Here is a 15,823-nt window from a genome sequence, read left to right as displayed (position 1 = left end):
GACTATGGCCCGTTACAAAGTTTTTTTACATGTTTAGTATAAGTATATCATTTGTATTTTACTTTTTCCCACTAATCTTTGAATGATCCGTATTCAGCGATTCATGTCATACTTAGATGATTTGCAGATTAGTCGTGCCTTCTGTGAGTGAATGCCCATTAATAGATTATCTCAGTGATCCATTCTACCTTTTGTAATATGAAAATATCTTACTTTTTATTGCTTATGCAGCGGAGTGACACACAACTATTTTCATAGATTACTATAATCATGCCACAGTTGTTTCTGAAGATATTGGAGATGGCAAAGTGGATATGAAGAAATGCTTAACAATTTTTATTCTATTTTTTTGTGAAAGAAAACTGCCTGCCTGGCGGCTGATTATTTCCTTAGGACAAGCAATACATCTATAAGAGACAATTCAATTTTCAGGCTGGTAATAAATGTCACAGAAGATAACAAACAGCTGACGGAGAATTACAATTTGTTTTGTTTTCCCTCCTTGGTGGTGTGTGTGTGTGTGTGTGTGTGTGTGTGTGTGTATTTCCTTTCATGAAGTCAGTGCAGACATTATGTCTTCATATAAAAACATTAATGAGAGGAGAATCCTTGATGTTTTAAAACCAATTAAATCTGAAAATAAATCATGTGTATATAATTCCACACTTATAGTGGTGATACCATATCCTTCAATCTGTTCCACTTATGTTCCAATGGAGACAAACCTCAGACAAACTGGTAGAAAAAGGGCATATTTATTTAAAGCACTTTGTCCCCGACATAGAAAAATATGATTGATTTGAGTTGACAATAATAAATAGAGTGCCTGACTATCCTCAGGCCCCATTGGTAACGTACAGTAGTACAATCAATATCCAGTTTCACAATACAGCAAAGGCACTAGCATTTACTGCAATCAGAACAGTCGACAGGGGTTGTGGGAGGCATGGAAGGTGGCAGGGAGAGGTGATGTCTGGATCCATTCCTTGGTAGCCAATTCAATGGCAGCTGTGTATATACCTAGCCCATAGTAATGATGCAGGGTATGTGCCCATCCCATAGTTATGTTGTATGTGCCGACCCCATAGTGGCATTATATGTAACCATTCAGTCATTACAAAGTCATTACAGTAGCAAATAGGCTTGAACACTTGTGCCGTTTCTCGTAACTTTAGGCGTATACCTAATATTTGGCATTTGGAGTAGTAGGTTCATTGGGGTTGAAAGGTTGATTTGTTACTGCCCGGTTGTCCCATGGATTATGTGTACTATAGAGTGCAAAACAGTAGTAGTAGCATAGAGATTTAGGAAGGGGTTGGGATTAGAGAAAGAAGGGATGGTTTGTGAGAACAGGTGTGGGTTTCAGGATGGTATACAAAAAAAACAAGGAATGGGTCAATAGAAAAAGGAATTAAGTTTTAAAGAAAAGGGGAAAGGTTCACTGTAAAAGGAGAAAGGTTTGTTTGGTAGATGACAAGGTTTGTTACAGTAGATGGCACATAGCATACAGCGTATCACTCATCTAGACATGGCACTGGTAATGCTCCAATCGCTCATGGCATGGAATTTCAGTAGTGATTGTTAACAATTCAACAACAGGCTGTTTATTTGCAGCCATTGCATTTCTAGCGAGATGCTTTGCGGTGTTCCCAATCAGTGTTGACTTGTATTTCTGGCTGAATTTGGGTGCATATTTGGCTTAGAGGGGATAAATATATGCAGAAGGAAAAACAAGAATCTTAATATTAACACCTATATAGTACAAGTCAAAAGATTGGACACACCTACTCATTCAAGGGTTTTTCTTTATTTTACTATTTTCTACATTGTAGAATGATAGTGAAGACATCAAAACTATGAAATAACACATATGAAATGATGAACTAAACAAAAAAGTGTTAAGCAAATCAAAATATATTTTAGATTTTAGATTCTTCAAAGTTGGCACCCTTTGGCTTGATGACAGCTTTGCACACTTGGCATTCTCTCAACCGGCTTCACCTGGAATGCTTTTCCAACAGTCTTGAAGGAGTTCCCACATATGCTGAGCACTTGTTGGCTGCTTTTCACTCTGCGGTCCAACTCATCCCGAACCATCTCAAATGGGTTGAGGTCGGGTGATTGTGGAGGCCAGGTCATCTGATGCAGCACTCCATCACTCTTCTTCTTGGTCAAATAACCCTTACACAGCCTGGAGGTGTGATAGGTCATTGTCCTATTGCAAAAGAAATGAAAGCACAAACCAGATGGGATGGCGTATCGCTATAAAATTCTGTGGTAGCCATGCTGGTTAAGTGTGCCTTGAATTCTAAATAAATCTGAGTGTCACCAGCAAAGCACCCTCACACCATCACACCTCCTCCTCCATGCTTCACGATGGGAACCACATATGCAGAGATCATCCGTTCACCTACTCTGCATCTCAAAGACACAGCTTTGGAACTAAAAAAAACAAAGGACAGATTTCCACTGGTCTAATGTCCATTGCTCGTGTTTCTTGGCCTAAGCAAGTCTCATGTTCTTATTGGTGTCCTTTAGTAATGGTTTCTTTACAGAAATTCGACCACGAAGGTCTGATTCATGCAGTCTCCACTGAACAGTTGATGTTGAAATGTGTCTATTACTTGAACTCTGTGAAGCGTTTATTTGGGCTGCAATTTCTGAGGCTGTTAACTCTAATGAACTTATCCTGTGCAGCAGAGGTAACTCTGAGTTTTCCTTTCCTGTGGCGGTCCTCATGAGAGCCGTTTCATCATAGCGCTTGATGTTTGTTGCGACTGCACTTGAAGAAACGTTCAAATCTCTTGACATATTCCCGATTGACTGACCTTCATATCTTAAAGTAATGATGGACTGTTGTTTCTCTTTGCTTATTTGAGCTGTTCTTGCCATAATATGGACTTTTACCAAATAGGGCTATCTTCTGTATACCACCCCTACCATGTCACAAGACAACTGATTGGCTCAAACGCATTAAGAAAATAAATTCCACAAATTAGGTACACCTAAATTATTTGAAATGCATTCCAAGTGACTACCTCATGAAACTGGTTGAGAGAATGCCAAGAGTGTGCAAAGCTGTCATCAAGGCAAAGGGTGGCTACTTTGAAGAATCTGAAATATCAAATATATTTTGATTTGTTTAACACTTGTTTGGTTACTACATGATTCCATATGTGCTATTTCATAGTTTTAATGTCTTCACTATTATTCTACTACGTAGAACATAGTCAAAATAAAGAAAAACCCTTGAATGAATAGGTGTGGCCAAACGTTTGACTGATACTGTGTGTGTGTATATATATATATTCTTTAGATGCAGGATGATAAATGCAGGTTATTAATATGATGTAGAGGAAAGAGCAAATGATATGACACTATGACATTGAGTGGTAAGAATGTAGTATGACATAGCATGGTGACTTAGTGAGCAGCTCATTTAGTCAGTGAGTGCACACACATACACAATGTCCGGTTTGACCGTGATGCCTGGCTATTCTCTCCGCCCAATCCTTCAGAAGCTTTCAAACAAGGACATACTCTTTCCTTTCAGGGAGCCCAAAAATAGAGAAAGGAAAAATAATGTAATCATTATGCAACATCATAATCAAAACATATATATGCCATATTTGTTTGTTATTAATTGCTAATCATTTACATTGAGAAAAAAACTGATATCATTCAATATCTTATTAAATATAATGGAAAATTATAAGGCTTAAATGTTTCTCCAGTTCGATTGGTCACTCCGAACGTGATTCCGATTCGTCCCCTTGAAGAGACCAGGGAAGATGCAACTTCCTTTTCTTTCAGTTCTGTATTTCCCAAATATCCTGTCCTTGAGTTCCAGGTCCAGGTATCCCATGTAGACATATTGGTTTGAAATGTATTTTCCTCAGAAAAGGCCCTGATTGTCAGAACAAATTATGATAATTGTCACTTACTCCCAGACTTAAAGCAGTCAACCACTCATCCCTCTCAGAGGAATTTCTTCCCAGTGAGCCCAACATCTTGTGACAACTATCATGTCTGTTCTGTTTGTTTCATTGTTTTTATTCCAGTTTGGGCCATAATCCATTATAGCATAGTTGGGTGGGTCATCCCAGCCTAAACCACCCCAGAAAGTTTAACACAACTCCAGAAATTTCTACAAGACTTTAAAGCTCCATCTTGATATCCAAGATTAGTAGTGATATTGGCTGATAGTAGCCAATATTCCCAAACCCCTTCAGACTTGCTAGGGAGCAGCATGGGGGCCAGTGGGGCCCTAGATATGGAGCCCAGTGGCCCTTGGGAGTCCTGGTTTAGATGTTCCTCTGAGCAGTGAGGTACTTGAGGGCGGCTGCGCCGTACTTCCGGGACAGGTCTTGGTGGAACTCTTCTTTTAGGGTCTGCAGGCAGTAGCGGTAGCCCGGGCTGGAGCGAAACTTGGAGATGTCGAAGCTGGGTGCGTGTGGCATGTGGATCATGAACGCATTGGGCAGAACCATCAGGTCGTACTCCTGGGGGGTGGGAAAGGGGTGAAAATGTGTTTTATTTTATTTGTTTATTGGACACGGTCCGTGTACAACAGGCACCACATTTTAGCTACGTAGCTAATACTCATCTGCAGTCCCGGCTGTGACTGAATAGTTTAAGACTCGAGAAACAAAGTCACGTTCGTTGCTCTGAGGTGCTGAACACTGAAATGTCACGGCTTGACTTTGATTTATGGGCCATTACAATAGCTATTATTCCTGACTTAGCGAAAGCATTAAACCTAATAACAGAGGTCTACTGCGAATCAAATCTGTTCTAATCATTAGCATAACCTTAACTGAATTCCAAAGATGAGTTGAGGTTTTGAATAAAATGTAAATTATAAGGAGTTATTATGTGCAGATTATTTGGGAGTAGAGTCTGAGGATAAAATGTGAACAATAACTTTAACAACCATTTTTCTTCTCAACAAGCCATAAACAGATGAGGATATGCAGACTTTAACTTCATCTCTTTGTCTGCCCGTCTCGTTTGCTATGGTTGTTTGGTCTACCCAATGTGTGCAAATGTACTGTGGTGTGATAATGTGTCCTGGAGGAAAATAAATATATTATATTTTAACTCCCCACCATTATCCTCCATACTGTACCTGTGCATCCAGCTCCATGATATGGGAGACCTTGTTCCAGCCAAAGCCCACAAAGCGCTGGTCATACTCAGGGCAGTCCCGCTTCACCACCACATAGGGCTCAAAGTCTGCCTCCCACTCCACCTTATAGGGCGTGGTGGCTGTCCGCCACTTGGCGTAGTTGGTAGGAGCATGGCCCTTGGTCCAAACGTGATACCTGGGGAAGGCAAGGAGAAAGAGAAGTGTACAGGTGTGTTAATAATAGTTTTGAACAAGATTGCATTAAGTGCATTCGTGAAAGTATTCAGACCGCTTGACTTGTTCCACATTTTGTTACGTTACAGTCTTATTCTAAAATGGATTAAATCTTTAGTTTTTTTTTTCATCAATCTACACACAATACCTCATAATGACAAAGCAAAAACATGTTTGCTTTGGCATTTACACAAGTAATCAGACCCTTTAAAAACAGTACTTTGTTGAAGCACCTTTGGCAGTGATTACAGCATCGAGTCTTCTTGGGTATGACGCTACAAGCTTGGAACACCTGTATTTGGGGAGTTTCTCCCATTATTCTCCGCAGATCCTCTCAAGCTCTGTCAGGTTGGATGGGGAGCAACGCTGCACAGCAATTTTCAGATCTCTCCAGAGATGTTAGATCGGGTTCAAGTCTGGGCACTTGCTGGGACATTCAGAGACTTGTCCCGAAGCCACTCCTGAGTTGTCTTGGCTGTGTGCTTAGAGTCGTTGTCCTGTTGGAAGGTGAACCTTTGCCCCAATCTAAGGTCCTGAGTGCTCTGGAGCAAGTTTTTATCAAGGATCTCTCTGTACTTTGCTCTGTTAATGTCTCCTAGTCCCTGCCACTGAAAAACATCCCCACAGCATGATGCTGCCACCACCATGCTTCACCGTAGGGATAGTGCCAGGTTTCCTCCAGACGTGACGCTTGATATTCAGGCCAAAGAGTTCAATTTTGGTTTCATCAGACAAGAGAATCTTCTTCCTCATGGTCTGAGAGTCCTTTAGCTGCCTTTTGGCAAACTCCAAGTGGGCTGTCAAGTGGCTTTTACTGAGGAGTGGCTTCTGTCTGGCCACTCTAAAATAAAGGCCTGAATGGTGGAGTGCTGCAGAGATGGTTGTCCTTCTGGAAGGTTCTCCAATCTCCACAGAGATTGTACTTGGTCACCTCCCTGACCAAGGCCCTTCTCACCCGATTGCTCAGTTTGGCCAGCTCTAGGAAGAGTGTTAGGGGTTCCAATCTTCTTCCATTTAAGAATGATGGAGGCCACTGTGTTCTTGGGGACCTTCAATGCTGCAGAAATGTTTTGGTACCCTTCCCCAGGTCTGTGCCTTGACACAATTCTATCTTGGAGCTCTACGGACACTTCCTTCGACCTCATGGCTTGCTTTTTGCTCTGACATGCACTGTCAACTGTGGGACTTTATATAGACAGACTATTTTACACCATTTTAAAGACAAGACTCTCGTTAATCTAACCACATTGTCCGATTTCAAAAAGGCTTTACAGCGAAAGCAAAACATTAGATTATGTCAGGAGAGTACCCTGCCAAAAAGAATCACACAGTCATTTTCAAAGCAAGCATATATGTCACAAAAACCAAAACCACAGCTAAATGCAGCACTAACCTTTGATGATCTTCATCAGATGACACTCCTAGGACATTATGTTATACAATACATGCATGTTTTGTTCAATCAAGTTCATATTTATATCAAAAAACAGCTTTTTACATTAGCATGTGATGTTCAGAACTAGCATACCCACCGCAAACTTCCGGTGAATTTACTAAATTACTCATGATTAATGTTCACATAAAACATAACAATTATTTAAAGAATTATAGATACAGAACTCCTTTATGCAATCGCGGTGTCAGATTTTAAAATAGCTTTTCGGCGAAAGCACATTTTGCAATATTCTGAGTACATAGCTTGGCCATCACGGCTAGCTAATTTGACACCCACCAAGTTTGGCCCTCACCAAACTCAGATTTACTATAAGAAAAATTGGATTACCTTTGCTGTTCTTTGTCAGAATGCAATCCCAGGGCTTCTACTTCAACAACAAATGTTGTTTTGGTTCCAAATAATCCATAGTTATATTCAAATACCTCGTGACAAAAAATGTCAAAATATTCCATTACCGTACTTCGAAGCATGTCAAACGCTGTTTAAAATTAATTTTTATGCTATTTTTCTTGTAAAATAGCGATAATATTCCAACCGGGCGAAGTTGTATTCATTCAAAGGCTGAAAGAAAAAAATTGAGAATTCTCATGAACGCGCTTCTCAGTCTCACTGTTCCCAGGCTGACCACTCACAAACAGAGCTGCTGTACTTTGCCCAGAGACTGCAGACACCCCATTACACTTTCTGGCGCCTTCTGAGAGCCAATGGAAGCCTTAGAAAATGTCACGTTACAGCAGAGATGCTGTATTTTCGATAGAGATGCAACTGTAGGACAACAAATAGTCAGACAGGGCACTTCCTGTATGGAATCTTCTCAGGTTTTGGCCTGCCATATGAGTTCTGTTATACTCACAGACACCATTCAAACAGTTTTAGAAACTTTAGAGTGTTTTCTATCCAAATCTACTAATTGTATGCATATTCTCGTTTCTGGGCAAGAGTAGTAACCAGTTTAAATCGGGGAAGTTTTTTATCCGGCCGTGCAAATACTGCCCCCTAGACCCAATAGGTTTTAAGAAGGAAATACATTCCACAAATTAACTTTTTAAAAGCCACACCTGTTAATTGAAATGCATTCCAAGTGACTACCCCATGAAGCTGGTTGAGAGAATGGCAAGAGTGTGCAAATCTGTCATCAAGGCAAAGGGTGGCTACTTTGAAGAATCTCAAATATAAAATATATTTTGATTTGTTTAACAAATCCAAAGTTTTTTGGTTACTACATGATTCCATATGTGTTATTTCATAGTTTTGATGTCTTCACTATTATTCTACAATGCAGAAAATATTACAAATAAAGAAAAACCCTTGAATGAGTAGGTGTGTCCAAACTTTTGACTGGTACCGTATATATTATCAAATGACTTCAATGTATCAATGTAATCAATGTAATAAACATAGTATCAACATGAGGATGGCTGTTCCAAGTTATGTCACCTGGGTCTATTTCAGAAGGGCCATTCAAACCTCCTGATCTACAAGCCAGATTGACCAATGGGGCGAGCTGTTAGTGCAGGGGTACCTGAAGGTGTAGAGGGTCCCCATGTCCAGCATGGAGAGCAGCTCAGCTTTGGATTTGGGAAAGGAGAGGCGGTAGCGCAGCGTCTCAAAGGCCGGTACCACCAGAGCCTTCTTAGTGTTGGCCATGTCTAACTGGACCACTGACTTTCTGCGGGGATAAGATAGAGAAACAATTCATTTACAATGAATACTGTTGATCAGCTAGAGCCACAGCTCCCACTAGTTGGTTGGAATGCATTGCTGGCAACACCTTAGCTGTGGGTTCGACTCCCATATGGGCCATATATGAACATCATACATATGTTGTCTGTAAATTTCTTTGGATTAAAATGGCTGCTAAATGACAAAACAGAAATCTCAGCCAGTGTTCTGTCTATGTTTATGATGGAACATCTTTGGGAAGAACTACAACTCACCTGAGGTAATCATAGAGGCCGTACATGGGCAGGAAGTCCACGTCTGCCAGGAACACATAGGGTGTGTTGGCATTCCTCAGGGCCACATTTCTCACCAGGTTGACAGGGTAGAACTGTCCCTCCTTGTATACGATATGGTAGCCCACGTTCTTACGGTTCTTCAGCACCTCGGAGGCCTGGGCGTAACGCAGGAACTGTTGGGCCTCAGCGTCAGACATGTACAAGGCCAGGCTGACAGGGCCTTCCCAGTGCTTACATATGGCCTCCAGCATCTGTAACCTGAGAGAAATAGAGATTACATAAAATACATACAGAGTCGTATAGTATCACACACATGTATAATGATAATAAAAGCAGTGGTGGAAGTAGAGAAGAAAAGATGAAGGAGGGGAAGAGGAAGAAGTAGAGAAATAAGCAAAATACAATCATATTTGTGGAGAGGTGCACTCCTGATTAGCCATAACGTGATAATGAATTCAAGCTCACATCTCCAACAACTAGTAAACCAAAGGTCAGTAGGGTCAGAGCTATAAGGTGAGTGTTTACCTGTCCATGGAGAGCTGTGCGACCAGCGTGACGTCCGTGTCGTCCCCGGTGGGCGTGTACTCGTACTGCAGAAAGTAGAGGTGCACGCGGTGCACTGTGATTCGCTCCCGCCTGAAGTCATAACACTGGTCGTCTTCATCCAGCTCCTCCAGAGCTCCTTGTAACTGGAGAGGAATGGACAGAGGGAGGTCAAAACCAATGTTTTTATTGTAAGTATTCCCTCTAATAGGCTAACATGGTTTCATGAGAGCATGTGGCACACCTGTACACTCTGTTGTATTCTGTCTGGATGTCCATGCATATGATAGTATAGTGAATAAAGGTATGGTGAATGTTAAAACCTACTTGAGGTGTTAGGGAGTGGTTTGTTAAATGTTATACAACGGGTGGTGCAAATCCTGAATGCTGATTGGTTAAAGCCGCATTCCAGCCGGTGTCTATTCCACAAGTTACCACCGGCTAAATCTATGACGTTAAGGTAACTTATAAACTTGATCTCCACTATAAAAGCATCTAGACATTATCTCACATTGCTTTTAGACTAACATTTAGTTTTCAACAGCGGAGATTTGTATAGACCTTGCAACATTGTTTCAATTTTCAAATTCTATCTCCAGCTGTCCCATAGTAATGAACGTCCGGGAGTCGGGACTGCGACAGACAGGCAGGCAGCGTTTCTCAGCCAGTCGAAATCATGAATCAGTTGGCATACTTTTTATGGGTATATACAAAGAAATGTCAATAGAAAGAAGGTAAAACAAAGTGCAGCTAGTTTGCAGTCTTTCCAGCTTCAGTTTGAAGTGATTGTGTTAGCTAGCTCCTCTGAACAATAGTGTCCTGACGAGAGAGTACATGTTCTATGCCATGTGAAATCGCACCTCATTATAAACTTAATCTACAAAAAAGTTAATTGGTGCCTATTAATCCTTCTGCCATGCAAACCTATTTTAGTTATGTGCCCTTCAGAGTGACTACACAGAAATATTTGGGAATTTGGGTCACACACAATTTAAAAGATGTCTATCAAGCCAATTTCCCTCCCTTGATACTCCGCCTGAAACAGGACCTTGAATGGTGGGATTTACTTTCTCTTTCTGTCACGGCCGTCGTAGTGAGTAGACCAAATTGCAGCGGGTATGTGAATGCTCATATTAGCTTTTATTGAACACTACACAAAAACAAGAAAACGAATGAACGACAGCTAAACAGTTTTGCAGGCTTTACACAGCAGTGCAAAAACAACTTCCCACAAAAGACAGGTGGAAAAAGGGCTACCTAAGTATGGCTCCCAATCAGCAACAACGATGTACAGCTGTTCCTGATTGAGAGCCATACCAGGCCAACACAAAGAAATACACAACATAGAAAGAACATAGAAATACAAAACATAGAACAATACCCCAAAAAAAACGACAACACAAAACAAACACACCCCTGCCACGCCCTGACCAAACTACAATAACAAATAACCCCTTATACTGGTCAGGACGTGACACTTTCTTTGGATGGAAGAATTAACATTGTTAAAATGAATGTATTACTTAAGCTTTTATACTTACTTCAATGTATTCCTATCTTTCTAACAAAATATTTTTTTATCTCCATAGATAAACTGATATATGCTTTTATCTGGAACAAGAAAAACCCTCGGATACGTAAGAGCATATTGCAGAGATCTCGTCCCCAGTGGTGATCTAGCACTTCCGAACTTTCAATACTATTACTGGTCAGCTAATATAAGAATCCTTCTATATTGGATGACAGAAATCCCTGATATTACAGGCCCGAAATGGTTGACCTTGGAGATCTCATCCTGTGGCCCCACCTCCTTAGCAGCCTTACTTTTCTCAAGACTTGCATTAGCTGAGCCTGTTTCCAAATACACTAAAAACACTATTGTGAAACATTCTCTAAAAATCTGGAAACAGTTCAGGCGATCATTTGATCTCAGTGAATTTTCAACTTCTGCCCCATTATTAAAGAACCATACATTCTCTCCGTCATTATTAGACAGTGCGCTTCATATCTGGTCTGGAAAAGGGATCTCCTCACTGAACAACTTGTACATTGATAAGGATTTTTCATCTTTGGAACAGTTAGTACAAAAGTTTAATACCTAGATCCCATTTCGTTAGATACCTGCAATTGCGTAGTTTTGTATCTTCATACTCTAGTAACTTCCCATCACGCGCACCTGCCTCCCCTCTATATTCTCTTTCTAAAGTGAACTCTTATATCAAAGGGGGCATAATCTTGATCTATACGTTATTAAACTCGCACAATCTGCATTCCCTGTACTCTCTTAAGAAACAATGGGAAGAGGATTTAGGTTAACAATTTACAGACGAAACTTGGCAGAGTATGCTTCAGAGAATACATTCTTCATCTATATGTCTAAGACATGTCGTAATTCAATTTAAAATTGTTCATCGGCTGCATTGGTCAAAGGCTAAATTATTCAAGATTAGGCCAGAAATAGATCCCACTTGTGACCGATGTAAGCAGGCTCACGCTACTATATTTGTTGTTTCATTGTTATGGATGTACCCATATAAATGTCACTAGAAAACAGCTTAAACACACGCAAATGAAGCTACTTTGTTGTTATTCTGGCTGTACTGGTTGACCGGACTATAAATTAGCCTTAGTTGTCTTGCTAGCAAGCAAAGAATAAGAACGTTGCCAGCCAGTACGGCAATAGAACATTTAAAACGAAAGACTGGGTCGCGTCCATAGATACAAAACAAAAAGACTGAACGACTGGGTCGCGTCTCTGGCAACCGAACCGATAGAACGAACAACCAGGTAGCAACCCTAGATTTGTGTCGGGACTATATCCTGTGGAAGGATGAAATAGTATTACTAATTTCATAAAAATAATGTTTTTAATGAAAATATGAGACTCGTTTCAGGAAACTAGGCGAATGTTGCGGGTCACTATTTCACAGGAGAGCCAATTGAATGTAAACTCTCTTAATCAAAATGCGTTGGAACGTGAACTTTCATGTGTCTTAATAACAGACTTGTATGCCATCTGTAAATATGAATACAATTGTTAAATTACGAGCCCAGTTGGTTTAGTCACAGAAAAAGAGAGCAACCTTCCCGCTAGCCTTGATTGGCTGAGATAATGAGTGGGCTGGACATGCCGAGAGATGAGTTTGGATTGGTCTGCCATATAGCACGCTTCTGTCTATTTGAGCTGGTCAGTATGTGTAGGTAATCCTGTCAAACACATCTTTTTTTATGTCTCGCATAGTAGAACTGCATAAGTGTTGCTCTCCACTTTCTGGACGACTGAGATTTTGAAATCAGTGTAATTACAGTATGATAGCTAAGGAGATGGCGAAAACACCTGTCGTTGGATTACATCTTCAAATGAAAGGCAACCATGGCATCCGTGACAGGGAGAGGCATCCATCCATGATAAGATAGTCTAGCTAGCTACATTTTCAGATATTACACTTTCTAATTTTGACAGAAAGTCATTTTCATTTCAAATTAAATTGTACTAGCTAGCTAGCTAACGTTCGCTGGCTGGCTCACTAGCTACTGTTACGTGTATGATCTTATTATCCGTATCTCAGAGGCATTTACTTTGCTAGTTATAGCCTAATGTTAGCCACAGTAGCTAGCGTTGGACCTGGTTGATTAGCTACCTGCAGATTCATGCAGGGTAGTAATGTCATTATGGTTATACATTGATTATGGTTCATTGTTTAGCTAGCTACATGTCTTAATAATAACAAAAGACTCCACTATGCAAGTAACCATTTCAATAGAATGTCACTGCGACAACGGTTGATAGACTGAGCTGGTAAATTCGCTCTGGCTATCTACTCCAATTTCAGAGCACTCTAGTCTGAGTATGCCAGAGTGCAGAATAACTGACGAATTTACGAATGCTCAACACCCGTTGAATATGGCCGGTGTCAGTAAACGTTGTCAAAAAAGTGTAAATTGTTGCCAGCAGCACAGTTGCAGTCACCAACATAAAAACAGCCTAACCAGCTCTGCTAGGGCGAGTAAAATGGTCAATGAGCTGTTCTCTCATTTGTGTCTGGAAGCAGCTGTTAGCTTGGGTGCTTGACTGTTGTTGTTAGGACAGAACGCTCGGATCAACTCTTAAAGAGATGGGTGGGGCTAAAGCTTAAGAGGGTGTGATCGATGCTGAATGGTTGTAGACAGAAAAGAGCTCGCCAGTAGGTACCAAAACATTGGCCATTTTCTCAAAAGTGAGGTTACAAGTTTATCAACTTAAAAATGCAGTGTATAATATACCATTTTGTAGCTCTGTGTTTCAGCTTTTATCCAATGTAAAAAAATAAAACATTTCAAATTTTGCTACATAAGACCGAATCAAGGCAGTTGGTCACATATGTCAATCATTATTTGAATATGTTGGTAACCTGTTGTATAAAAGTGCTAATGCCCTCGAAGCCGGTGTTTGGAGGATATATTGACACGGTTTGCCGCAACACCCATGCCAATATACCCTCCAAACACCGGCTTCAAGGGCATTTTACACACACAGAGATGAATACAAAGCCCTCCCTCGCCCTCCATTTGGAAAATCTGAAAATAATTCTATCCTCCTGATTCCTGCTTACAAGCAAATATTAAAGCAGGAAGCACCAGTGACTCGGTCAATAAAAAAGTGGTCAGATGAAGCAGACACTAAATTACAGGACTGTTTTCCTAGCACACAATGGAAAATGTTCAGAGATTTTTCCGATGGCATTGAGGAGTACACCACATTAGTCACTGGCTTTATCAATAAGTGCATTGAGGACGTCGTCCCCACAGTGACTGTACGTACACACCCCAACCAGAAGACATGGATTACAGGTAACATTCGCACTGAGCTAAAGGGTAGAGTTGCCGCTTTCAAGTAGCGGGACTCTAACCCGGAAGCTTATAAGAAATCCCACTATGCCCTCCGAAAAAAACATTAAACAGGCAAAGCATCAATACAGGACTAAGATCGAATCATACTACACTTGCTCCAACGTTCGTCGGATGTGGCAGGGCTTGCAAACTATTACAGACTACAAAGGGAAGCATAGCCGCGAGCTGCCCAGTGACACGAGCATACCAGATGAGCTAAATAACTTCTGGGCTCGCTTCGAGGCAAGCAACACTGAAACATTCATGAGAGCATCAGCTGTTCCGGACGACTGTGTGATCACACTCTCCGCAGCCGACGTGAGTAAGACCTTAAAACAGGTCAACATTCACAAGGCCGCAGGGCCAGACGGATTACCAGGACGTGTACTCCGAGCATGTCCTGACCAAGTGGCAAGTGTCTTCACTGACATTTTCAACCTCTCCCTGTCAGAGTCTGTAATACCAACATGTTTCAAGTAGACCACCATAGTCCCTGTGCCCAAGAACACTAAGGTAACCTGCCTAAATAACTACCGACCCGTAGCACTCACGTCTGTAGATAATGCTTTGAAAGACTGGTCATGGCTCACATCAACACCATTATCCCACTTCTATTTGCATACTGCCCCAACAGATCCACAGATGATGCAATCTATATTGCACTCCACACTGCCCTTTCCCACCTGGACAAAAGGAACACCTATGTGAGAATGCAATTAATTGACTACAGCTCAGCGTTCAACACCATAGTGCCCTCAAAGCTCATCACTAAACTAAGGACACTGGGACTAAACACCTCCCTCTGCAACTGGATCCTGGACTGCACGGCAAGTGGTACCGGAGAGCCAACTCTAGGTCCAAGAGGCTTCTAAACAGCTTCTACCCCCAAGCCATAAGACTCCTGAACAGCTAATCAAATGGCTACGAAGACTATTTGCATTGCCCCCCCCCCCCCTACGCTGCTGCTACTCTCTGTTATTATCTATGCATAGTCACTTTAATAACTCTACATACATGCACATATTACCTCAATTACCTCGACGCCGGTGCCCCCGCACATTGACCCTGTACCGGTACCCCCTGTATATAGCCCCGCTATTGTTATTTACTGCTGCTCTTACTTTTATTTATTTTTACGGTATTTTCTTAAAACTGCATTGTTGGTTAAGGGCTTGTAAGCAAGCACTTCAATGTAAGGTCTACAGCTGTTGTATTCGGCGCATGTGACAAATAAAATGTGATTTGATTTCTTTTGATTTATCACTTAATTATGGTTAACGTTAAGATAATGTTTTACTCACCTGTACACTCTCTGAGGTGGCATGGCTGGGGCAGCCAAACAGCTCTCGTCTCAGTAGGTTCCCATCGTACTCTAGGAAGGTTAGGTAAAGGTTCCTGAAGAACTCCACATGCTTGTTCTTCACACGAAGTTTCTTAGGAGAGTTCCAGTGGATCACCTGACACAGGACATAAACATGTTACCATGGTGACCTGTAGCCAGATGACTAGACGCAGTACATTCATAAGGAAATAAGTCAGGGATTTTAGTATATTGTGTGTGTGTGTGTGTGTGTGTGTGTGTGTGTGTGTGTGTGTGTGTGTGTGTGTGTGTGTGTGTGTGTGTGTGTGTGTGTG

General features: G+C 41.3%; 1 protein-coding gene across 4 annotated transcripts in view; it reads right to left on the bottom strand.

The window, feature by feature from the left end:
* Nucleotides 1–736: 736 nt before the first annotated feature.
* Nucleotides 737–15,823, bottom strand: part of LOC106561911 (xylosyl- and glucuronyltransferase LARGE2s) — a 120,636-nt gene continuing 105,549 nt past the window's right edge. For all 4 annotated transcript variants that reach the window (XM_014126255.3, XM_014126259.3, XM_045688949.2 and 1 more), the window contains 6 exons: nucleotides 15,490–15,645; nucleotides 9,302–9,465; nucleotides 8,756–9,034; nucleotides 8,341–8,487; nucleotides 5,129–5,324; nucleotides 737–4,502 (listed from right to left, as the gene is read on the bottom strand). In XM_014126255.3, the coding sequence (XP_013981730.1) occupies nucleotides 4,305–4,502; nucleotides 5,129–5,324; nucleotides 8,341–8,487; nucleotides 8,756–9,034; nucleotides 9,302–9,465; nucleotides 15,490–15,645 (1,140 nt within the window). In that variant the 3' untranslated portion in view covers nucleotides 737–4,304. The remainder of the gene's footprint in view (nucleotides 4,503–5,128; nucleotides 5,325–8,340; nucleotides 8,488–8,755; nucleotides 9,035–9,301; nucleotides 9,466–15,489; nucleotides 15,646–15,823) is intronic.

The sequence above is a fragment of the Salmo salar genome, chromosome 11 (genome assembly GCF_965601325.2).
Source record: "Salmo salar chromosome 11, fSalSal1, whole genome shotgun sequence".
In the NCBI taxonomy this organism is placed as follows: Eukaryota; Metazoa; Chordata; class Actinopteri; order Salmoniformes; family Salmonidae; genus Salmo; species Salmo salar.
Note: the sequence above shows the minus strand (reverse complement) of the source record. Positions and strands in the feature narration are given on the sequence as shown.